Below are 25,452 nucleotides of genomic sequence, written 5' to 3' on the forward strand. Positions count from 1 at the left end.
CCTGCAAGAGTCTTCCCTGGGAGAAGCTACTCAGACAATAAAACGGGCTGTGGAAGGCTGCACTGACTGCATGTGCTGTGCAGCGCGCAGTCCTGAGCGACCTTCTCATCTGGAGTGCTCCTGCATTATTAAAAGTAATCTGATCTCATGTAATCTCATCAGTACTGTTCGCTTTTTTTTTTTTGGTAATATAAGAAGCAGTTCTAGCACTAAAGAAAAAAAAAAAAAGAGAAACTATGGTAAGAATTGTATCTGTGTGTAATAAAAGCCAAAATAATTATCCAGATCCTCAGCTGTCAGTCTGCTCATTCTGAGACACAGAGCAACTGCACATTTTACTGTTTATCAACATGACAGTATAAGTAAGCTCACATACGTAACGGCAAATAGACATGCCTTTGGTTTCTTGAAATAGCACATGAACTCATAAAGTAATTTCAAAAAATTAAAAAGCACTTCTCTTTCTATAGTATTAGATAGATATGAAGCAATTTTTCTGACTCATGGCTACTTCCTCATAAGGAACTGCACAGCCTCCAGCCCCCAGCAAGAACAACATGCGAACTGCAAAAGGATAAGGCAGATTTTGAAGGTGTGTGCACATGATCCAGGGTGTGACAAAACATCAGTCCACACAGAAGAGCATCACCCAGTGCCCAAGCAGTGGTGCTTACCAAGTTTATCCACACTGAAACCTTCTGCTGCTGCCAACTCAGACTGAAAGAAGTCGTAGTCGTATCTGCTCAGGTCCTCCTCTGTTCGTTCTGCAGGTGGCCCGACATACAGGTAAGCACTGTTTGATCCCAAAATAACACGATCCTGAAAGGTTAGACACAGGATGCTGCTGAAGTCATGGGTACAGCATGGCAAGTGTCACTGAAGGGTGAAGTGTTTGCAAACTCTACGCAAGCTGGCAAGACTGTAAAGAGAAGTGCTTGAGAGGAGAGGACCTGTGTGCTCCCATGGGCAAGGAGGGGGTTGACAAAAGGTGATCCAAACCCATCACAGCAGCTGCAGCTGAGAGACCTGAAAATCACAGCTGCCATCGGCACAGCAGCCAGCGTGAAGAGAAGCTGATCACCAGATCAGTTTTGCCTCACCTATCAGGAAGAGAAACCTGCTCAATACCGGAATATAAAAGCAGACACGCTGGCTCAGAAAAAAGACCCATCCATCCCAGCATCCCATCTGCAGTGCTGTCCCTCAGGCACAGATTTCCAAGGAGAAGTACTCATTTCAGGCAAACTGCAGAGCTGCTGCTTTTCTGGGAAGTGATCCCTCTACATTGTGTCCCTTAGTGGATTTCTCCTTCGTGAAAGAAGAAAAGTCTACATCCTCTCTGAAGCACAGTAATGCAGTTATTTCCCCAATGTCTTCTGGCAAGAAGGACTGATTAACTACACCTTTGTTTGGGATGAACATGGACCTTGCTAAGATTCATTTGGTGTCCTTTAATTCTGGCCCCTTATATTCCCAGTATAGACTCACACACATTATTTTGGGCTAACTGGATAAAACCAGAACCAATTGCTTAACATTTCAGTAAGAAAGGCACACAGGTTATCCACATCTATACTAAAAACCATTCTGAGGCTGAACAAAGATTTGGAGGCCAGCTGTGGGGTCAAAATCTGGGGCAGGAGCTCGCTCCTTTAGATGGATGGATTTTTTTATTACTATTAATTACATGATTTTTATATCAAATTTGCCTTCCCTTAGACATAAGATTCTGCCTGAGGACATAGCGAGCAGGACTCATTCTGAATCCTCAGTTTGCACTCACGTTTTTTTTCTTTCAGGGTTTTGTTTTATGCTCCAAGAAGATACTCACCAAGTGCTGCAGCTTTGTTTTCCCTGTGATGGGCACACCATTCACAATGACCTTGCACATATCTTGTGGTGCTAGGGTAACTTTGCCATCAGCATTCGTAAACGTAGCGTGTTTGTCCAAAATGCTGAAAGATGTTCAATTTTCTTGTGATTCACTTTTTGTTTTTAATTTGAGAACCATCATAGAACATTAAATCATAATTTCAAAGACAAGTTTAAGCTGCCATTCATTAAGTTTAGGCTGACATTCAAGAGGTATTTGACACAGTTTGACCTCACGTTTTTGCCACTACAAGAATGGCAGTTTCTAGAAACATAAAAGCTTGTCAGTTATACTTTTTAACCTTTCCCTTAGCAGCCACCATAAAAAGTTCAAAATAATCATAACCCATGTTTATGCAGTTTATGCAATTCCTTTAGTTAAAAACTAGTTAAACAGCTCCGAACAACATTAAGATCAAAAAAGCAGACATCTTGTTTTCTATAAATTAATGTACTTACCCCAGACCTCTTAGGATTATAGCATTTGAGGTTGATTGACCAACATCACAAGTACCTTAAAAAAATAAATAAAAAGGCATTTTCCAGTATAAATTATATGTACTTTACACACCAACAGGTATACAGTGCTGAAGTTTTTGCATTACTTTTTACCTTTTCTCCTTTGCATCACTATGAAGAGCTCTGCTCAGCACAAGCCTTTCATACTAGTGCTGCTACTTGAAAATGACAATATGGTCAGTTACTTTCTCTTTAGAAAGTCAAGACTCTGGATCTTGAGAAACAAAAAGGATTTACTCCATGTGGCCTCTGGGATTGCACACATTAATAATTAGAACTGTATCTGGGAGACCCCAGAAAGTCCTGGGATCCATTACCAGCAAGTAGATGGCAGAGAAAAACATCCAGAGTAAATAACCTGTGTGCAGCAGGGTACCAGATCTACAACTCTATTCCCATTTCTGTTAATTGCAGCACTAAGTCAGTCAGTGGTGGAAAACCAGCAAAGCACAACCTACAGAGGAGGGGTGAGATGCTCAGGCAGTAAGGAGGAATGTGGATAGTGTGAGATCATCAGCTTGCAAAATGAGAGTTCACATTTTCAAACCAACGATTTTCAGGGAAGAAGTGGCTGACAGAAGACCTGGGTATTTCTTATGACTTCTTTTTCTATTGCATGCGACTTATTATTCTATCGTATCTTAGCATTTTTTGCAATAGAAACAATTCTCACAGTATAATTCTTCAGCCCGCTCTGATCTCAAACAAGAGGAGCACGTTTCAAAGTGGTAAAAGTAGGTAAGTGCTTAAGGAAAAAGAGAAGATAATCGTGACTCACATGGCTGAGCAACCTACTGCAACAGCAGTTCTGTTATGTCAGTGTTAAATCACAGAAAGCACTATTTATATGTTGTCTTCGGGACTTTAAAATATATTTACCATCCTGAATGAAATGCTTGAGAACCCATGAGAGCTGTGGATCTTCATTGATATTCAGGAGATAAGGGAACGTTTCCATCATCCGCCTCTCCTGAGCAAGAATTTAGAAATATGTCATTTCAGTGGGATGCCTGAAATAACAGCTAATATTATACATAGAGGGTGTTGGGTTTTTTTTTGTGTGTGTGTGAGTGTATGTACAAGAAAGATCATGACCATACAGCAGTTTGCATAAGAACATCCTAAAAAAAAAATATATAAATGCCAAATGCTCAACAGGAGACTGCATTCTGAAACACATTCACAGTCTCCAATTCCTGAAACGCATTCTGGTTTATCAGAAATGCATGGGAACTCTGCAGATGATTTGAAAAAAAAAAAGTGATGAAAAAAGGTTTGGTTTAATGTTTCAGTTACAATTTCAAATCACGCATCTCAGGATGATGTTAACCTCCACATCACCTTCAGCAAGATTAATACAAGGAACTGCATTCAATTTTGTGCATGAAGCTCATAACTCATGTCTTAGTAAAACTCAGTTCTATTCCGTGCAACAAAATACTAAGAAAGAACTATTAGTTTGGAATTATCCCCAGAGCTGCTTTCTGCAAAATGACCAGCTTATGCTATTATAGGTATTATTTGTTACAGCAAAAAATCATCAACCTTGTCAGCACTGGGGTCCCAAAGACCAAGGCATGGTCTGAGCACTCCGAGACTTTACTCCACGCGGCTAGAAGCAGTCTGTGACAAAGCAGACTGGGAACCAACAGTAGGGAACGGGGTGGGATTGACTGGAGAAAATGGGAAACAACTCCCCAAATGCCTTTACTTATGTGTGCTATCTACACACACAGGTGAATGCTTTTGAATACGTACGTGCACTGATAGCATAAAACAAGCATGATAGCTGTAATTTGGGCACCCCCTTGCTGTTATCGGGTGGCAGCTACCTGCAAGGAGTGCAGGAATGGCTCGTGAAGAGCAGCTGGGAGGAGAGCTGCCTACAGCCTTTCTGCAAAGGTACGTGCTGAACAAGTTATTAATCACGGCACGACCAGGCCCTTCTCTCCCGCAGCAGCCCCACTCTGACTCCCTGGCTCTTACACGTCACGGCCTCCTACTGAAAGGCTTCTGTCTGGCTACAGAATTCATGTCAGCGTGGGTTGCTTTCAGAAACATGCCCAAAACAGAAAAGGAAAAAAAAAGAAATCAAAGAACACATTTGCCCCAGGTTTTAGGGTGTTTATCTCATGACTGGTTTTATAGGGAAAATCTTTGGTTCTCTTTGCCAAGGGCTTTGAAATGACACAAGTCTGAGCTGCCTTGACAATCCTTGGTGCATTCACTGGCACGTTTTATTTCAGTAATAATTTCTTATAGCCACAAAGTAAATCCAAGAAACTATAATATACATTGATGGTGGAAGCAGACAGAATATTCTGTTATCTAAACTCAAGCGAGAATCAGTATGATATTGTGGACCCTTAACAAAGGACTACATTATCACCAGTTTACCCAGACTTAAAAGCCCCGCGAGTGTTGTGTCGGGGAACCGCTGTCAGAGATGTGTGCGAGCAACAAATCTTAAAGATAGCAAGAAAGGGAAAACATCAGACTCAAAGAGCAGAGATTAAGGCATCTGGATTCAGCCACGATGCCCACTGCTGGGAGACTGGCCTGGGTGACGGCAGCGTACTGCTTCTCCCACTCCTGCCGGGCTTCCTCCAGGCGAGCCTCCCACGCCGCCTGCGTGCTCCGCATCTGCCCCTCGCTCTCGGCCAGCAGTCGCAGCTCTGCTGAAGAGACAGCTTTAACCAGGGTATACACCTGTGAAACAGCAAGCCCCAGAGAGACGAGGACTGGCAGCACGGTGGCAGCACACTGGGAGGTGGCCTGGCCTCTTGCAGAGCAAGCCCTTACTCCCTAAACCTTGTAAGGTAGCACGGGGTTTGCTATCCCCATCCTGAACTGGAAATGAAGCTGTAGTTTTCCTTCTCCTCTTCTAACCAACAGGTGATCACTAAAATACTCTGTGCCCAGAAAGTGCACAAGAATTGACTCAGGTGAATCCTCTTCAAAGGAATATGCAAATATACTAGCCAATTGCACGTTTCTACCTCTGCCTTCAGCTCTGATGTTTGTCCACACTCATCTTGTTATAATATTCCTTAAAGTGTAAATATTTTTTCACTCCTGCCCACTGTGTCCTTAAACTTGTTTTGGTCTTTTACCTTGAGCAAACCGTCAACACTTGATAAGGGGTCTGACTTTGAGCAAGCAGATGTGCCCACACCAGTGTTGCAAATGAATGAATGAAATGAAAACTGTTTCTCAAAGAGCCTTTTTTTCCTTTTTTTTTTTTTTTTTTTTTTTAAGTTTTTAAAAGCAGCATCTGTTTTGATAATATCTGGGGGGAAAAAAAAATTGAAAAAAATCCCAATTCACAACTATCAACTACTACACACACATCAACAGGCAGAAACACAGCAACACTGTTAAGTGCCTAAATAAAGCAGAAGGTGAGCTGGCAACGAGGGAAGAACATCCACCTTGCGGGGCTGCCCGTCTGGGACAAGGTACCCAGTAGTCTCAGTTCTTGCATTCCTCATCTCAGGGGCAGATGGAGTCCTAATCCAGACAGGGGCGGGTGGCACCGCCACGCACGTGCTCCTGTCAGGGCTGGGCAGGGTTAATGCAGGTCTCCAACACTCCATGTCCTCTCTTCCTCCCACAAGAGCTTGTGATTTTGAAATACTTGGGACTGCCGTACCAGGGTCAATATTCTATACAATGCCTTGATTACCCCTGCCATCCACTTTGTAAGAAATTCACCTGTGGACATACATCAAGCTGCATTCCCATCATACTGCTTCAATGTCACAGACTACCAAAAAGGCCTCCTGATAATGTTTTGGAAACTCAAAATCTACTTGTTATTCATTTATGCTGAAATACATACGTGTTTCATCAGCTATTGATCTCCCTGTGCTCCCGAGCCCAGCCAGTCTGGACAATAGCTTGTTATTTTCAGCTTTCATTTCTCTTATAAGCTTCTCAGCAGGACTTGCATTTACCACTGCTTTGTTCCTGATCTTTTTTGTCCTTTTAAATATGAAAACACATAAAAGCAAAAAAAAGCTGTAACACCATCTCAGCAAAGGACGAGACTTTCTGTCAAACATGACTACATTTTTTTCCCTCTTTTGTTCTTTTCCCTGTTCAGAAATATCCCACGCAGCTCTGAAACTTCAGAAGTTAAAAAAAAATCCTGCAGAAACTTTGCCCCCAGGCTGAAAGCGTTTGATGTCCTCTCTTGTACTGCTACAGCAATCACAGCCCAGTTTGATTTTGCCCTGCCATCCCCTCCCTGCCTGACAACTCTTGTCCGTCTTACCCTAACCTGCACCCACTGCCACAGCTGCAGTGCCTCCGGCATGTGGGGCAATGAGGGACAGGGTACCCCAAAGAGGGACTTCTTTCCCAGTAAACACGGGTACCACAGGTCTGCTGGCAAATATACAGGTGGACTCCAGCTGTTCCCGCAAGAAGCTGGCCCAGGTGCACGGCACTCATCGGCACATGAAAGCAATTCAGCTACTTGCAGAACTGAACCGGTGCTGAGAACACTAAATCTCTTGCTCCTGACACCTGCCGGCAGCCAGGGTGCTGCAGATGCAATGTCCCTGAGCCACGGTCTGCTTCGGGATAAGGGACGTGTAACTGCCTGACATTTTCTTGTGGGAGCTGGAGTACGAAGGAATTGAAACTGGGATTAACAGTGAAAGGACTTCCCCGGTGAAAGGACTACAAAGTGAGAGATTCTCTCTCCTGAGTCTGAGAAAGGGAAGAGGGAGAGCAGGAGCCTTCAGCTCCAGAAAAGAGACCCAGGGAAAAATAGTTACTTTGTCAAACAATTCAGTTTTTAAAAAATATAAGCCATTCACGAATAAGAATAAAGAATAAACTCTTACTATGCTGCTCTTGCTTATTCACAGATTAACTTTTCCTTCATCCTGAGCTGCTGATCACTTAGAATTGGTATTTTTTCTCATTTTACCCAGCATCTGCCTGCAATTTGTACCTAGACCAGAAAGAAAAAAATTATAGAAGTATACCTTTCAGCATACCGTAATGTTGACAAAGTTTCTTCATAACAGATGTCTGCTGGACTGACAGCTGCAATCTGCAAACACACAAAAAATATTTACTGATATTAGATTTTGAATAAGATTTTTTTTAAAGTAGTCTTAAACACTTCCCCAGATCAGAAAAAGATTAACATGGGAAAATATACCATTGAGTCTTTAAACACAAAAGAAGAATCCTAGTGTCCTAGAAATCTGTCTGCGAACGTACACTTTTTAACACTACTATAAGAAATGAGAAAGAAAGATGAGCAGATACAGGTAGTATTAGTAATACTAATGCTTACCCTAGCATCAATCAAAAAAAAAATAAATTGATGGTTCTTCAACAAGTAACAGTTGTAAAATATGTCCTGAACTTTTTTCACATCATCATGGATGAATTAAGAAAGTTAGTATTTGAAGAAACTCAGGTAAACTGTTTTAAGACTATAAGCATTTAAAGCCATTTTCACAATTGCACATTTGCTATTCATATTTTCCCATCTTTAATTTAACGGTACTTTAAAAAAAAAAAATCATCAAAGATGCTGGAACACACAATTCACCTGAGACAAAGAAAAGAGCCTATGGGAGATTCTTCCTACTTTGGAAGGCAATATCTGATCCACAGCACAATGATCTCAGAAATCAGGAAAAAAAATCATTATACAGCCTATTTTTATGTAAAGAACGCAGCTTTTATATTAAACAGGTGCCTATGAGTTTTACAGCTACATTTATCTATGTATTTTTTATATTTTAAAAAAAATGTTTTTTTGCATGTGTCTGCATTAGGTTTTATACATTTTGTGTCAGCCACATTTGTATTTGATAACCCACTAGTGCTGTCCATTTGAATAATACATATGTTCTGGTAGTAGTAGCAGAAGTGCTTTCACCTTTATGGTAGGTAGAAAGCAATCTCAACACAAAATTACACCCATTTTCACCAATGTTAGAGCCACCCAATTCTGTCTCAATGGGTAAACTGAGGAGTTATAAACTCAAGAATCAATTTACCATGATTGTCTTGCTGTTCCCCCCCAGAGCAGATTGCAGGAGTTTAGTCAGCACGGAGTCCCTGTATGGGATATGCAGCACTCTCTTCCCTGTAGCTGCCTCAGCCAGAGCACTGTGGGAAAACAAAGGGTTTAGTGAAAAGGGGCGAACAACATAAGTACAAATATGAAAAGCAAGCTTAGGGGAGGAAAAAAAAAAAAAAAGATTAGATACTTCAATATATTCATTATGGGAACACAAAATGTCCTCCTTCATGCACCACCTAAACAATTTGCTGTCAAGATTTTCAAACTGAAAGGAAAGTTTTGAATGGCTCAGTTCAAGAGCTTCAGAAAGGCCTGGATGTCTGATGCACTGAGCAACAGCCCTGTGAAGCTGCCTCACCCCTGCTGCACAGCCTGCCACTGCTTCGAAAGATGAGCAGGCAGTCCAAGCACTCACAGCATATGGAGCCAGGAAAAATTAATTAATATTTTTTGTTTCCATGTGCTTACGTATATCTCAGGAACACAGTGAGACTTCATTCAATTAGTACTTTTACTAAACCACACTGCAAGGAAGGAAGACTTGAATTAAGAGGTTGTTTTTCATAGGTAGAAATTTGTTTTCTACTTCACAGGTATTAAAAAAAAAAAAAAAAAGTAATAATTACCTGATGACATTTCCTAGCGTGGTTAGGCTTAGATTTACACGTGTTCCTTCCTTCAATCTATCTTTTTCAGATCCTGATGATTTTTGCCTTTCACTTCCTGCCAAGTCCACCAGATTTATAACTGATTGTTTAGTGATTGCTTCATCTAGAAAAATCTGTGAACATATGGTTTCAATTTAAGGAAAGGTTACCAAATCAATGGTTCAGGTACTATTAAGATACAGAAAATGGAACCCTGTGCAGAAACTCAGAGTAAATATTTTGTGATATTTACCAATAGTGGAACTTTTTATATATTAAAAATTACTTGACATGTGAGAGCTGCAAAGGTGTGCCTGAAACAAAAAGACCTGCTGTCTCCCAGAATTAAGCAGCAGGCAATACCACTCATCCCTTGTATCCACGGAAAAGTGGGGTGGAAACCCCAGGTTATTTCTGGACATCAGCTGGATGCTTTCAAAGACTGCTTGTAGTATTTGGGAAACGCATTTAGGATGTAGAGAACCTTAAATAGTGAGCCTATCTGCAAACAGGCCATGGTTTAGGATATCTCTGCCTTCAGTGACCTCTGCCCCAAGAGCAGCGGTGTGACAGTGTGAGTGCCAAAACCTGGCGAGGCTGGCCCTGCAGTCTGGGGGTAAGGAAACTGGGTGTGTTCCCACCTGCTCGCTCTGACCCTGAGGTGGTAAGAAACACAGTGGAAACAGTGTCTGCACACTGCACCTGTTTGAATTGGATTGTGACGACCATGTGGGATCGGCTGCTGCTGGCATTCATGGTGGTTGTAGCTGTCGTTCTCATCTTATTCCCTTGATCCATTAACCTCTCAATCTGTGCATAATTATCACAAGGCACCAACTTCAAACCATCCACATAAAAACCTTGGTGCTGATCTTCTCTAATCTTGAGCCCACTGGGCTTCCTGGTCTTAGACAGTAAGTCTATTACCTGTGGAGATAGATTTGTAGTTAAAATATGTTACTAAAATAAGAAAAAAACACTATTCTTAACAAGGACAGAATAATTAAAAAGACAGACTACAGCTGATCATGTGGTAGCTATTCTGACTTTACTGTGTTTAGAAACTCATTCCCAGAGAGTTCCACTTTCCAGTTAAATTTAATCTACATTGAAAGTTCGTATCTGTAGACTTAAGATGCTGGCAAAATAACGTCATTATTAGTTTTAAAAGGCTTATTGAGCCGCTAAAGCTAATAATGTTTGTTTTCTTGTGCATTCATTTTTCCACTCTCCTTCCTGTCCACTACATCAAATTTGACTGAAATTGGCCACGTGGCTCAAAACTAATGAAGAGGAAGGGAAATAATTCACTGAGATTTATACCATCTTCAGAAGTCCCTCCCAGTTTAAGAGAAACAGCTTAGCCATTTGCAATTAGTAATGCCTCCTATGTCTGCCAGGACATGGAGGTAACATCAACAGTGAAAGGAAAACAACGTAAAAATCTTATCTTCTTAATCACTCTTTTCTCCAAAAAGCCACTTAAAGCAGAAAAGCACTACGGAGAATAAAACAGCTCAGCCACCGGCGTGCAGAGCAGCTGGCTGTGCTGATGGCAGGTGGCTGCAGTGGCCAGCTGAGGAGTCCTCCTGCCCAAACCACTCCTGGGGCTTGGGGCACAGGTCCCTCTTGACCTGCCACTGCAAAGGGAGACATGAGCCCTAAGTATGACAGCTCTTGCCAAAGACAGCACTGTTTCAAGAGCTTAGTTTTAGTCTGAGATTTTCCCAGTATAACTCTCCCTGTCCCATTCTGGTAGCTGCATAACAATGCAGTTTATGAACCTGAGCAGACTTCTGCTACCAGACTCTCATTTAGTTCAAGAAGCAAAAAGATGCTGTTGGGCCCAGATATTGCCTGTGCTTGTCAGCCAACATACCCAGGAGAATCATGCTGGGAGAACAAAAAGGCTTATTTTCAAATTACAGCATGCAGAAAATCAAGAAATGTACATAGAGAACTAAGATTTGTTAATACTGAAACAAAACGAGATCATTACCTGTTCATTATAGATTTCCAGCATACTGAAAGTAATCTGTAAAAATAAGAAGTAACGAGAAGAAAAAATGCATTTGGAAAAAAAAACCTTGCAATAGAGAGTCATCCCATTGTAAAAATAACAGAGGTTACACAGATCAAATCTTCACTCCATCACAACCCATTACGTAAGTTCAATTGAAGCAATTATTTATCAGATCCATACTGCTTTATCACGACTCTGTTTCCTCTCCAGCATTTCCTTAACCTACCTTTGTATGCACAGTCTTCATTGCTGTCTATAGAGGCTACGTCTTAAGGTGTGTTTCGAGAAAACATTTTACTTATATATTATTAAGCAACTAGACAGCATTGTAGAAAAGTCAAGAAGAACAAATATTAATTTTTAACAGCACTACTAGCTAGCAGGACAATTCAACCAGTATTTCTTTTCAAGACTATTTTAACAAAGAAAAAGCCTATTTTTCTATTGCTGATTTCTGAGTGAACAGCAGTGACCATATATAAATTACCTGTGTAAGGGCATGCGTAGCATGAGAGCACCCGCTACATCACGGTGATCAGATCAAGGACCTTTTCCTTGGTCTTACAGGCAGCAGCAAGCACCAGGGAAGCAGTAAGCAGAGCAGGCAGAGGCACAAGGCTGCCAAGCCCCAATAAGCAGTAACAGAGACAACAGCAAAGACCCAAACTCTTCAGAGACTGATTGAGGGGCCATTAAGAAACTGCAAGCATAGCTCTGAGGAGGGCCAGCCTGGATTTTGCAGTTGGTAAGAAGAGGGAAGCAAGGTGCACGTGAGTATTTTGCATCCTTGAGGGAGGCTAGGGGACCTAAGGAACTTTTAAGGAAGAGATCAAGTGGGGGGAAACAAGGGGATGAGTGGATGAGGGAGGAACAGTCAGAGGGAAGGATGAAAGGGGCTGGTTCTGTACAAAGAGCTGCTTGTTAGCCTGTTTGTCTGTCTGAGCCCTGTGTCTGATCACTGCAGCCTGTCCTATCGTATTGAACCCTTCCTTAACCACCTAGCTGTGCAAATTCCCTTGCTGCCCCACGCACTGAGTGCTGCAAGGTCTAAGTGCCAGCGACTGGAGTCAGACCTCGGGTGACAGTGACCCCTGTACCTGAGGCACCAGCAACTGGAGCGAGAAATTGCTCCAGTATGGGGACCTGGTGGGACTATGGCTCAGTGGGCCCGGGTGCCCTTGGGGCTGGCAACTGAGCAAGCTGAGCTTCAGCAACCAAAATTGGGCACGGGTGACAGAGGCCCACGTGCCTGTGGCGGCAGCAGGCAGAGCGGTGAGGGCCTACGTGCCTGCAGCTAGACCAGGGAGCATGGGCCCAGGGCCAAGGGGTGGGGGGGGCGGGGGCGGACAGCAACCAGAGGGAACAGGGTGCTTGTGTGCCCTAACCATACGTGTGTGGGCGTGCACGTGTAATTTGCGAGCCAGCTCCATGGTGGGCTAACCAGGGAGGTGGAGGAAAACTCTCCAGAAAGACACAGAGTGCAGGAGCCCCAGCTCCAGGCACAACCTGTTAGCTTGACTTGGGGCTGTGCTGATCTCTGGGGGAGCTGCAAATGTGGGTGTGCATGTGAGTCTACGACAGCATGTGTGTGTTGCCACCAGTGAGCATCAGTTGTGATTAGTGTAGGAGAAAGAAGAGGACTCTGCACTTATATTTTCTGTGAGTTGCCGTGGTGTTAGGTGGGGAATGTTAAAGGCACAGCCCTGGCTCTGGCACCCTGTATTTCTGTCATGAGCGGGTGTGATGAACACTCAGCCTTCTTAGAGGCTGAACCTGCAAATGGGAAAGCCATGTCCTTGGGTCTGGGACAGAGACCCCCAGGTCTCGGGAGTGCTGGGCTGGGCTCCAGGAGCTCAGACTCCTGGGAGCTGCCAGCAGCAGCAGCTTTGCTGTCACTAATAGTAGTAACAACTCCAAATAGGATTTGCATTTCCACGTTGATCTAGTGAGATGAGAAGGATGGCGTTTTCACTTTTTTTTTTTCTTATCACAGAGGTACACAATGGATGATGACTTCACAGGACGCTTACAAAAAGCAGCCCTATAGCATGGAGTTAGGGAGACTGGCTAGGGAATAGAAAGTGCTTATTTCTTAAAGGAAGTAACACAGGACTGAGTCACAAGCAGCCCTTGGTCATCAGGCTGGCATTTTTGTAGACAGAAGGCACCACTGCATGCAAGGGAAGCTTAGTGCCTACAGCAGTGCTGGAATTTGCGAAGCATTGCTGCATGAAAGTTACTTGGACTACAAGTGGAAAAGGATGCAGATGAAGTGGGAGCACCCAGCAGCTACAGAGGCTATAGCACAAGGCTAAAAACATCTTTCCTATTGTAAAGAAGAGATACAACACTATAAAATTCTTTAACAGGTATACAGAAGAAAACACTGATTTTCTTTACTAAGGTGTTGGAAAGATTTTGTCACAAGCACCCACAAGGTTAGGAAGCATAACTAAAATTAAAATCAGCTTACTTTTAGTTACACCTGTGACAGAAATCCTTATTTTTAGGGATCATCTGTAAATCTAGCTGTATTACATCAACTTTTTATTCAACACTTACAAGACCTACTATGGTTTGTACAGTAATTTGCTCCATATATTCACAGTTTCTAATTTTGCTAATTTGAATTAAATAAAGTCTTCAGAGTACAATCTGGAAAGATCTTGGGAATAAATGACAGTTGGTGCTAATCCCACCTGGTACTGCTTGTTCTTTTCCTGACTCTGGATTGCTTTGAAGAGCTCTTCACACACACTGGGAACCAGTCCTCTGTTTGCACCGTACCCGATCATGGAATAGCTCTTCCCCGAGCCAGTCTGACCATACGCTAGGAGAGTAGCGTTATAACCTTGCCATGCGCTCTCCAGCACTCCTTGACCGAGATCACGAAATACCTCTCTCTAAAAAGTGATGAAATAAATCATCTTGAAAGATGAACAGGCAAATACATACAGAAGCACTACTGCCACGTTGGAGCACCCTCAGTAGCAGTTTAAATGAAGAATCAGGATTTGCAAACTCACTTAGAAATACTAAGTTCCAGGACGAAAGAAACAGACAAAATATAAATGATGCTTCAAACCAGTGAACAAGATGCCACCAGTGAGTTGCATTCCACTGACTTGAGTGTTAATAACAAAGATAAATGAACTGACTAGTCTACAACTGTGCATTAGTTACAACTGCTGTTACTTACCTGGCCAGCGTAACTGTTGGATCCTGCTGAGATGAACGTGCCATTCTCATCCTTTAGAAAGCCACTGTGAGACCAGTATGCCAGATCGAAAGTAAAGGTTTTCATGTGTCCTGGATTCCTAGGATCATATATGCTCGTGCTGTTTGAGTTCATTGAAATCACACACCTACTTCCTGCATCTTTCTCTCTCTGTATTGAAATTATAATTGTAGTATCAAATTACAAGCAGTCATCCACTAAAAAAAAATCATGTTTTAGTCTGGATTTAAAATAAGTTCAACAGCAATGTACAATGTACCAGTAGTTCTGGTGGAGTAAGTCTGCTCTTGAGCCATGCAACATGACAGGCAGCTGACGAGTGAGACCTGAATGAGCTGACAGATCAGTAACCCTAGCTTGCATTTTTCCTTCTACCTCACCTACCGATCATCCACATAGCGCAGTACATTGGAAAATGCATTTTATTTTAGGAACAGCTTTAATTCAAAAGTAACTACAGTACATTTCTCTCCAAGCGTATCAGAGACTCATTATCTTGATTACTTCCATAAATAAGCATTTGGTTCTGAAACTGCACAGGAGTACAAATAAAATGAGGAACAAATGCTATCTTATTACTCGAAATTCCATTATTTCACAGTATTTTCAGACTGACCTAGGCAGTATTTGTAATGTACTAGTCTAACAACTCATGAAAAACTATGGGTTTGCTTCTGCCTGCAGCTTTTCTGCCCACCAGAAGAGGGAGCCAAGACTGTAAATCAGCAACTTAAGCTATTTATGATTGGTTATATGTGAACTGATGAAATCACAGCAAACAAATGTATTGCACTGACCAACCCTGAGTGGCCTTCCATGAGAGAAATTTCTGATGAGAGATTAAACTATATAGCTATCTGTGGCCTTATTTGCACACTAGGCATGTAGGAACACTAAATCAAATAAACTAAGTCAAAGTGAATCAGTTAATGTTTAAATGCTAAGTGGCTATCAAAAGTGAAATAGATTTGCTTTATTTCTCCTTTATGTTATAACCTGGAATTAATACTTTCATCACCTTTGGCTTCTAAATACTTAAAGACAAAAGTCGTATATTTTTGTCAGTTATCTGAGAACTCAAGGAAACATCTGTATTGAAACATCTTGTCAAATGCCCTTTTGACAATAGGTCGTAGGCTTATTAGTATTCATTTTCCCTTCATGAACACCTCCTACTATGTTTCCTGGAAATAAAATCTGCCCTTATATATATATATTTATTCTATTTTCTGCAAGGTGAGAGCCTACCATCCTAAGGCAGTCAGTGTTCCACTAGAACTTTCCTTAAGGTTAAGGCCCCAAAGGTACAGACATGGGATTTGGCTTCAGCTTTTAGCAGTCTGTACCGGAAATCCCAGTAATTCTTTAGGGGGGAGAAAAACAAAGAGAACAACCCTCAAGCAATTCAATTTCCCATGGAAAGACTTCATAATTGCTCTATTCAGTGATAAACTTCACACAGAAGAGTCCCTAAGAAATTTTGATCTTGCTCACAAAAAGGTCTCCTGTGCCGTTTCTCAAATAGAGCTGCTTCTCTATGCCACTATGGCCTTCTGCATACATCCACCATGGTGCTGCATCTCGGCTCTTTCCTTCACAGGCCCCTCATGTCCTTCTCTGGAACCATGGCTGTTACACCTTCCTCTCAGATATGTACTTGCAGAGGCCTGCAGTTGTTCAAGAGGACCCCTAGCCTGTTCAGCCACTCGCTCCCAAGCCATTTTAACTTCTAATATGTCAGTCTCCTCCCCAATTCATCATCCTTGTTGAAAAGCATTGCTCACGGACTGGATCTTTCTCACCCTTACAGAAATGTTTTTCACCTTCCCCCCCCCCCCCCCCCCCCCCCCATACTGGTAGCAAGCCTGCACCAAATAAACCAAGTACAATCTATTTTCTCCACTTCATTATAAACTCATCCTTCCTTGCATTGCCATCTTTTTTCTTTCTGTTAGACTTGCTTCTGTTCATTTTCTCAGGCTCTAACAAAAACATTCACAATGCCTGTTTCTGCTTCCCTTTCCTTCTATGTCCTTCACCTTTCTGAAATCCCATTCCTTGTTAATGCATTATGGTTACTCTTCTTTTTAAACTCCTTGGGGAAACAGGTCAGCATTCAAGAAATGTGCACTGAATGTAAACAACTGAATAAAAATGGAGAAAAACATTTTAACATTTAATAGGATTAAAACTCCTTTAAAACAAAGATTACTGGGATATTACAAAACTTGAAGTTATTAAATCCCATGCCAATTTCCTTGTATTAGTATTGCTTTCTTTTTTTATGCCAGAGCACTGCCAAATGAGGGTAATTCAGCTGAGGTTATAAAATGAGAGGCTAAAAATTACTACAATCAATAAAATTAGCTAATATGTTTTCTTCTATTTCTATACAAAAATACTTTGTAAGTATAAAGGACAGACCCATATTAAAATCCTACTAAACAATCTTCACTAGCATGACAGCTAATTGTTTGATCAAGAATCCAAACACATTACACTTTTGTGCACAAGGAACACAGAACATATTCAGGTTTGAAGTTGTGTTCCCCACCCCCACCCCCACCCCCCATTATTGAAGTTTGATCTTCTGCCCCCTTTTCTTAGCTGCTCAATGCATGTCCATACAATGTGCATTAAAAAATATTGCTAGAACCCTCCTGCTCCCAACTCTCCCTTTCCTCTTTAAGGTTATCTATATTGGAACTCAAAAAGTATTCAGAGTAAGTAACTACTAACCTGACTGAAAGGTCTCACTCGAACTGCCACTTTCACGCTGTCAACATTTGGCATTTTTTTAAGCTTTCATTCAGTCATGAATACTCTCAAGAGGAAAAAGATTAAAGTGCATGCAGCTACTCTTCTAGAACGTCCTGTTCTGAGATAGAAAAATCATGGCCCCAAAAGACACTTTTTACAAGCTTAGTCTATTATTAATACATTCATTCATTATGTACAAGGTGTTAGTTAACCAATAAATTATTTCTTAAAGTAATTGTAGTAGTTTTTACTAATCAAAAAGTTTAATGTCAGGTTCCACCATTTGGTAGTCTTCAAAGTTGCATCCATATATAAATTAACATACATAAAAATAATCCATTGTCTAAAAGACCGCACATCAAAATAGTACTTCCATGTTTGCTTTTAAAAGAATAGTCTTTTTCATCTATTCTTACAAATTGAAATTTTATAGGGACATTTACTCCATAGGCCAAGATTATTAGTGAGATCATTATTCAAAAATATGGTTTGTAACTAAGATTTCTGTACATTTTGGTACCTTCAGACTTTTTAAGTTAGCTTTACCATCAAGCTTTCAGTGCTGTGATATGCAGACTTCAAATATTGCAAAATGTTTACAGACAGTAATTATTTCAATTATAGTTGTATTTGTATCAATCTTATGAAAATACTTTGAAATTTGAGCCAAAATTATGTGGGCAATATCCCTCTAAATTTGATATGCTATTGCAAGCATCAAACTCTATAGTTTTTTGCTGACAACAAATTGTAAAAAATAGTGAAACATCTGAGATGTGATCTAGTTTTATAAACTGAAAAGCAGCTTTCCCCAAGTTTAAGACAAATACAAAAAAAAATATTGCACAGCTTAAAATACAATTGTTTACATTCTGACTTCAATACAGTACAACTTAACCGTGAATGTAAGTAATTACCAGTTTGTATTCATGAGCCCAATTATTTCTGCCAGAAGGTCAAACATCATCTATAAAATTTAAACTAGTACATTTTAAATGTTTGTCATAGTAGTTCTAAGCAAACTTTTAAAAACTTTTGGCCTCATTTTTCAGTATCAACAACTCTTGCAAACCAACATTAAAATTTGAGAGATACAGGCCATTCAACCCACTATTCCCTTAAAAAGCTATCAGACAGTAAGCATATTGTGAAGTATACATTTTTATTTAACATTCCTAAAATAAGCTGTATTTACATATTATATAAATGTATGAAGTCTTAATATAAAATAGAAAACTGCATTGACTGAGGAAATCCTACTCCATATGGAGTTACTTATTGAAGACCATTTGTTTATGAAATTTTACAATAATTTATATAAATTATCTCTTCCAAATTAGATGATTACTTTTTATTTTTACTAATCCACACAATTTTGATGACTTTACAAACAGTGGTGTACATTACAAACTTAAAAAACAGTTACAGCATCTTCCGGCGCACAACTGGCTTTGGAAAATTAGACAGTCTTTTTTTGTTCTTTCGTAGATTCTTCTCTGTTGCATCTGCGGTTTCTTTCTGTTTGCTTTTCTTTCCATCCATTGGACTTGTAAAAGGAGAAATTAACTGTATTTCTACTGGTGGAGGTGACCAAGAAGCTTCCTTTCTTGTGGTTCTGTGAAAGCAGGAAGTGTCAAATTGATTATCAACAATAGTCAGTAGAGGGGAAAGAAAGTGGAATTACAAAATCAATGCCAACAAATTAATTTATGGGCTTCTTTCTAGACAGAATCAAGGCAGAGAACATACATAAACAAACTTCTTTTTGCTTTCATTTCTTACCAGAATGCACTCCCAGTCATTATTCAGACGAGATTTTAAGGCCCCTGTAAGCACTAAGAGGCAAATGTCCTCAAATTAACCATTTTCCAGAAAGAACCAGAAAACATGTCCAGAAACAAGACCTTCTCTTTACTCGTTGTCTGGCCCCCTCCTGCCTTGCATAAGGAACTAAAGACCTTAAGGCTGTGGTTTCTTAAGATGGAATAAGATGATATAAGAGCACATCACTATCGAGTAAACACAGGAGTAACCCTTTCACTATTTTCTATCCCCTTCTTCTGCTAGCAATAGAAAACTAAATCACTACATGGGGAAAAATGTGTCTAGCAGACCAGCGAGCTGGACTGCTCTGCCAGAACTACATAGCCAAGTGGGATATTTCAAGTCAGGTGGCTATTAACTGAATGAATACCACAAGAAATGAATGTAAGTATTCAAAAAGAATTTCATACTTGCTTGTTTTGTTCGCTTTTGATTTTGCAGTTCTACCCCTCTTCAATTTTTGTTTTCCCACAGACTCTACGGATTTGGTATCCTCCTCTTCTTTAGTTGGAAGCTCCTATGTTATGGCAAAAAAATGTTAGTCACCTGCACGCATTCATACACTTCTACAAAATACAAATGAATGTTTCTTTCAAGAAGTTGTCATGATAAAAACTATGATTTCCATAGGCACCTCTAAAAAAAAATCAACCTTCCATCTCAAATTACTGTATCATCCTAAAAGTTCAAATTTGGAAATTAACAAATAACACACCACCTAAGTTTAAAGGTAAAGAAAGACACTTGGCCTTTTGTTAAAGGCAAGGCAACACTTACTAGTTCTTAACTTACATATATTCAAAATTGACTTTTGTAGCTAAATTTCTTAAAGCAACAAACTTCTTTAACTAGCTGATTGATTTAAAACTCTCTTTCTAGATATACTTCCAAGGAAGAAGACAAGGCATTGAGAAGTATGACTTCAAAAAGAGATACAGAGTATAAGTCAAAAATATGACAACTACAGTTTTTGCTTACCGGTTCTTTCACAATTCGGGAAATACTAGAGACATTTTTTCTCCTTGACCTCAAAAGAGGGGGTGAAAAGACAAATTGAGAAGACAAGTCCGGGTCTAAATCCTTAAGCTGCACAGGATGGTCTCCTTTTCCAGCTAAAATGATAATGAATTTTTAACATGCATGTACATTATAAAGGACAGTGATGTTAAATTAGAGCCGATAATAAAGAGTACAATAGCTTCCTAAAATAAAGGGTCCAATCAAATTTATAAACAGTGTGGAGGTACTTCTCCTTCGTAACTGCCTCTTAGGATCCATCATTTTATAGTGAATTGTGAAACAATAAACCAGAGCAGTGATTTTACTTGTTCCTACACAGTCAAAGATGTTTTGCTCAAGAGGCATCAAGTGTCCTCACACATCTCCAAAAAAAATTCAATCATGTTGTCTAATACAAAGAACTTTGTATGCAATAACTTCACTAGCAAAGCATATGCCAACAAGAAACAATCACATAACTAAACAGCTGTCTAGTGTGTTGCAAGATGCAGCGCATTTTACTTTAAAAACTGAACAAAATTCGGATGTCTCCTTTATTTCTCCAATGTGGGGGAACGGATGGCAATTGTCTGAAAAGATGTCCCCCTAGACTTCTAAATTGATAGAAATTAAGCTCATGACAAAAAAATTCAGGTAAAATTTTATTTCAGTCTATCTGGAACGTGTCAGCCTTGTTGTCATTTGCTTCCCCCACAACTGGCCAGCCAAGCATGTGGAGTTCAGACAAAAAGATGAATTTCCTCTTCCCAAATTTTTACTTATGTACAGTTAAATTATTTACAATACTAAAAGCCATAGTTTTGGTCATAAAACAGTCTGTTTTATGTCATTTACAAGACAGCAATATACCCTGTTTTGCATATGAACATGCTGCACCTACCTTTAACTTTCTTTGCCAGCTTTGTGAGGGGAGGAGAGAAAAGGAAGGATTCGTTTTCCTCAACAGACAGTTTCTGATGCACGCTAGTTTTACGGGATCTTGTAATACGATCTGTTAAAGTTCTTGATGTTTCATCATATCCTGATGTGTTTATGTCTGTGAGCAGCAAAGGACTGCCATCGGGTCCTTGGGGGAAGGCTTGTTGTTCCCCTGTGCTCTCCTCCAATATCGATGGCAATTGCCTCTTTCTGCCCCGACCCCCTGTCCTTACTGCAGTCCTGGGTGTGGTTGATTGTTCGTTTGGCTGCTCAGGTGTTCTCTCAAAAGCATCTGTTTTTTCTGGTTTAGCATGTGTAACTCTTCTTATTTTTCTCCTAGGAGTATCAACGATTTCCACTTTCTCACCTGAAGGTATGTCTTCCTGAGTAGAGGCAGATTCAATGTCTGCTGAGAGATTCCGTGCCTGCTTCCTAACACTTCTTCTAGGAGTCACAGGAAGTTTGAGTTCTGTTTGAGGAAGTGATGATTTAGACAGATCGAGGTCAGAATTTTCTGAAAGATCTGATGAACTCTGTTTTCTTCTTCTGCCTCTTTTAGTTGGCACAGGTAAAAGAAGTTGGTCACTAGGCTGCATCTCTTGCTCCATGACAGTGTTTTCAGTAGGCTGTGAATTACTGCTTTTTAATTTTCTTATACTTCTACTGGGACTGACTGCCATTTTTATCCTATGATCAGTGCCAGTCTGACCAGTTTCTTGATCTCCTGCTGAACTTTTTCCTCCTCTAGTCCTTCTAGAAGTAGTAGAAATAATGCTACCTTCGGCAAGAGAAGTTTCCTCTTTAGCCTCTTCCAAGAGTTCAGATGCAGCTTCCTTTGCTCTCCTTAATCCTCTTCTTGGAGTAGTGGCTATGGACTGTGTACTGCTGGACAATGTTTGTCCATCAGATTGGCTGCTCTCTACTTTTTCTAAATTAGTCTGTTTGGGCTTCCTACCTCTCCTCGGGGTAACAGGGGTTAGAGGTATTTGCTCATCTTGAGTATTTTCTACTGTTAGAAGACTAGTAGTCTCAGGTGCTCCTTTTGTTCGCCTGGTACTTCTCCTAGGAGAGAGTCCAAACAGAACTGGTTTGTCTGTTTTCAGTAGCTGTTGATCATCTGATGATGGAATAATTAGACTTCTATTCAGTTGTCGCCTTGGGCGTGTTCTTGGAGTGACAACATACTCTACTTGACGTATGTTGGTTTCATCTTCCACTCCTTCTGGCACAGTTGTTAAGGAAGATTTTGACCTTTGCATTCTAGTTACCTTTTTACCTATGCTTTCATGAATAGATTGTTCTACAACTTCGGATGTATATTCTTTACTTCTTGTGTCTTTGATTACATCCAGTAAGTTCTCAGCAATAGCTACCTTAATGGGTTCAGGCACATATGGGAGTGACTCGGCAATATTTTGAGATTCCTGGTCACTAGTTACAGTAGACACTGAGTTTGTAACATGTTCTTCATTTTCAGTATTTCCAAAACTGTTCACAGGTTTTTCATCAGTTGTGTAAACAGCTGGTTTAGAAGCATCTACTAATTCAGGTTCTCCCATCTCTCCTTCACCTTCTTCTCCTTCCAACACTAAAGTAAAATTACTCTGAGATATAAAAAGCTCTCCATCTCCTTCAGCTGCATCACATTCATCATCCTTATTATCAGGAAAATCACATGTGAACTGCTGCTCTATAGTGTCATAGCTGTACTGAAGATTGCCTGATGGATGTAGTTCACTACATGGAGATGTTTCAGGTGGTTCCTCTGAGGCTTGTGCCTTAACTGCATCATCTTCAAGAACCTAAAGTTAAAAAGTGTATGTTAATACATTAATGATTACCAGACTAGCTTCAAACTGAGATAGATGAAACTAAGGACAGTAAAATGCTGCTTTTCCTTTTAGATCACCACTGAATGTAAAGTTAAAAACAGATAATGTACTCTCTACTACAGATGAGGTTCATACATTTGAGGAACAGAGAACAGAATATTCAGTGTATGCAATGACATGCTCCATTTCTGACATTTTGGTTTATGACTAATGATTTGCCACCACCCAAGAACAAGGGGAGCAGTTTTACAATACAAGCTGTACACACAACTGGCAGTAACCATCACACTATAGTACTTTTTGGGCTGACTACAGATCCACAGTGACTGACTGCATCCAACACGGTCAGATATAATTACACCCCCAAACTTTAAAATTTGTCATGACATTTGTGCCTGCGACAATTCAACACTTAGTCAAACTGGTTAGGTATCACAGCAGGCAAACTCAATACTGCACTTTAAGGAATCACTTGGATCCTGTGAAAATAACACATGTGATGTAAATTAACTCTCTCTCATTTTTTGTAGTTCCCTGTACTGGATGGTTATTCTTTCCTTCTAGATCCACATGAGATACTCAATCTTTTATGTTGAGCACAAAACATAAGAGAATATCCTAAAGGAAATTGACAGTGTATTCTGTACGGCACTTAGAAGACATGCACATGTATCCAAATAACAAATCAGCTCCAGTAAGGTGAGGAAAACAGGAAAAATCAGGGACAACTGTAGAAAGCCTAGTTCTAGTTTTCAGTCCATGTGAGCAACCTTTTAAAATTCATATTTAACAACATTTTAAGATGTTAAAAAAAATGTGCTTTAACAGAAAACATCTTTGAAGTAGCTGGAAATATCTTGAAAATGAAATTATAACAGAATTCACAGTAATGAACTATGTTAGCAAGAAAAAAAATACTACAGGATATAAGCACCTAAATCATTCTGAAAATGAGTTAGGTTACCCTAACCTAATAATTTTGTCATTTGCTAAATGTTATGCTGTATTGAAAAACTGCCCTCCCCAGCTTCCCCAACTTTTCATATTTTCTTTAAAAAAAAAAATATTAGAAGTCAACTAAAAACATTTAAGTTGTAGTAAATCAAATGAATGCATGGTTTAGGGGCTTTTTTTTTTTTTTTTTTTTTTAATTGCTGCAGATCTCAATGACCCAAATCTTGACAGGTTCTCTTCTGTGTTATACATACAGAAAATACAAGAGAAAAAAAGGTGTCTACCCTTACATAGTGAGGTTAACTTGTGTTAACAGGCTCAAGAAGCTGAGATGTTTTTGTGTACCTTCTAACTGTAAGACAAGACTGTCCTGAAATTTGCTGTGTTTTGTATTTTGTAGAAAATGGGAGAGTAATTCACTTACATGAATTTCTTCAGTTTTAGGAAGATTATTAGAAACATGCATTTCTTCCTGCACAAAGAGAAGATCTTCAACTTCAGCTTCGTCTAGGTTCCGTTCTTCAGGTAAATCCACATGCTTTCCTTCAGGGCGATTTTCTGAATGGGAACTGACCACATCCTCACTGTCAAGGATACTTATCACAGCTGAAAGAGATTTACATCATTTAAACTTAACCATTGAATAAATGGCACAAGTTTAAGCAACAGGAAGTAACAAAGGGAGCAGGAACAAACAATACAGTTCACCATCCTACCATGTGTATTGGGCTTTCTCCAAAAACTAGGAGGTAGTCTCACAATAAAAAAAAAATTAAAAAAAGTAGGAAGGGGAAGTCTGCTGCCAAGTCCATAGAGAAAAAGAACAACAGAAGAAAGGTTGGCTGAAAAGGCACTTTGACAGCTAGCTGTTCTTCATGGCCTTAATATTGAGGATGCATCATTGTTTAAAATAGTAATTTGAGTAGCAGATCCCATAGCACACAAAATAAAAAATGGGGTACAACATTAAAAGAAATATGAAGCTTTCCTTCTAATATTTTAAATTTTACCAATTTTCTGAAGATCAAGAACAGGAACATTCACCACACATTCTCTACATGGACTTCCTTTGAGGAATGTATTGTCTCTATGGGTTAACAAAAATTAGCAGTAATATCCTAATAACATTTCAGTTAGAGACACGTAGTGGTATGACAAAATGCTCATTTAACCTCAGGAGTTTAGCCACCTTAACTCATATAAAATCTCCAACATACTATACATACATTCGTTGTCTGCCTCCGGGGATTCAGAAAGCTGTGGATTTACTACAGAAGGTACGTCTCTTTCTTCTGATGAAGAGGACATTTTAGGCTCTTGGTGGTTTGTTTCACTTCATAGACAGAGAAAAAGAGAAATTCACTGTAAAGCTTCAAAGGAGACCTTTAAGAGGTTTACAAAAACATTCCCTCACTGTAAAATCTTCAAGTCTAAAAACTGAACGAATTGAGTAAAACTAAAAATTCCTTACCCAACTTATCTACACCCAGTTTGTGAGTCATTTTAGGCAATGAATGATACACTTAACATTCTTCCCAGCTACATAACACTAGTTCCATAAGAATAAAGTTGTACTAAATAATGACATATAATTTGCCTTCTGTAGAAAGAATGCAACTGCTATATTGGAAGCTTAGAACAACCTGAACAAGTTTGTACCAGTATAAGTTACCACATGAAATTAAGGGCTCTTTCATTACTAACATTCCTGTTTCATCTCTTTAAAAGACAGTTGCAGGTGAGAAAACTGCTTCCTTTTCTATAAACAAGTAGATGCTAATTAAGTTCTC

At 39.9% G+C, this 25,452-nt stretch overlaps 2 protein-coding genes across 6 annotated transcripts in view; both read right to left on the reverse strand.

Annotated features, from left to right (window-relative positions):
* LOC121067750 (kinesin-like protein KIF28P) overlaps window positions 1-17,261 on the reverse strand; it is a 27,822-nt gene extending 10,561 nt beyond the window's left edge. Inside the window, exons 1-14 of the mRNA XM_040552588.1 lie at window positions 17,094-17,261; window positions 14,316-14,504; window positions 13,816-14,019; window positions 11,093-11,128; window positions 9,796-10,020; window positions 9,073-9,227; window positions 8,421-8,532; window positions 7,389-7,456; window positions 6,233-6,375; window positions 4,951-5,066; window positions 3,271-3,361; window positions 2,332-2,386; window positions 1,832-1,955; window positions 675-819 (exon numbers count right to left, since the gene is read on the reverse strand). Of these exons, the coding sequence (XP_040408522.1) occupies window positions 675-819; window positions 1,832-1,955; window positions 2,332-2,386; window positions 3,271-3,361; window positions 4,951-5,066; window positions 6,233-6,375; window positions 7,389-7,456; window positions 8,421-8,532; window positions 9,073-9,227; window positions 9,796-10,020; window positions 11,093-11,128; window positions 13,816-14,019; window positions 14,316-14,504; window positions 17,094-17,147 (1,717 nt within the window). The 5' untranslated portion in view covers window positions 17,148-17,261. The remainder of the gene's footprint in view (window positions 1-674; window positions 820-1,831; window positions 1,956-2,331; window positions 2,387-3,270; window positions 3,362-4,950; window positions 5,067-6,232; window positions 6,376-7,388; window positions 7,457-8,420; window positions 8,533-9,072; window positions 9,228-9,795; window positions 10,021-11,092; window positions 11,129-13,815; window positions 14,020-14,315; window positions 14,505-17,093) is intronic.
* A 97-nt stretch (window positions 17,262-17,358) lies between these two features.
* Window positions 17,359-25,452, reverse strand: part of AHCTF1 (AT-hook containing transcription factor 1) — a 50,231-nt gene continuing 42,137 nt past the window's right edge. For 4 of the 5 annotated variants that reach the window (XM_040551213.1, XM_040551215.1, XM_040551212.1 and 1 more), the window contains exons 31-36: window positions 24,889-24,995; window positions 24,087-24,268; window positions 20,839-22,678; window positions 19,917-20,050; window positions 19,349-19,455; window positions 17,359-18,729 (exon numbers count right to left, since the gene is read on the reverse strand). In XM_040551213.1, the coding sequence (XP_040407147.1) occupies window positions 18,537-18,729; window positions 19,349-19,455; window positions 19,917-20,050; window positions 20,839-22,678; window positions 24,087-24,268; window positions 24,889-24,995 (2,563 nt within the window). In that variant the 3' untranslated portion in view covers window positions 17,359-18,536. The remainder of the gene's footprint in view (window positions 18,730-19,348; window positions 19,456-19,916; window positions 20,051-20,838; window positions 22,679-24,086; window positions 24,269-24,888; window positions 24,996-25,452) is intronic. The other variant, XM_040551216.1, reaches the window with a different exon arrangement.

This window comes from Cygnus olor, chromosome 3, assembly GCF_009769625.2.
Source record: "Cygnus olor isolate bCygOlo1 chromosome 3, bCygOlo1.pri.v2, whole genome shotgun sequence".
NCBI classification, from domain to species: Eukaryota; Metazoa; Chordata; class Aves; order Anseriformes; family Anatidae; genus Cygnus; species Cygnus olor.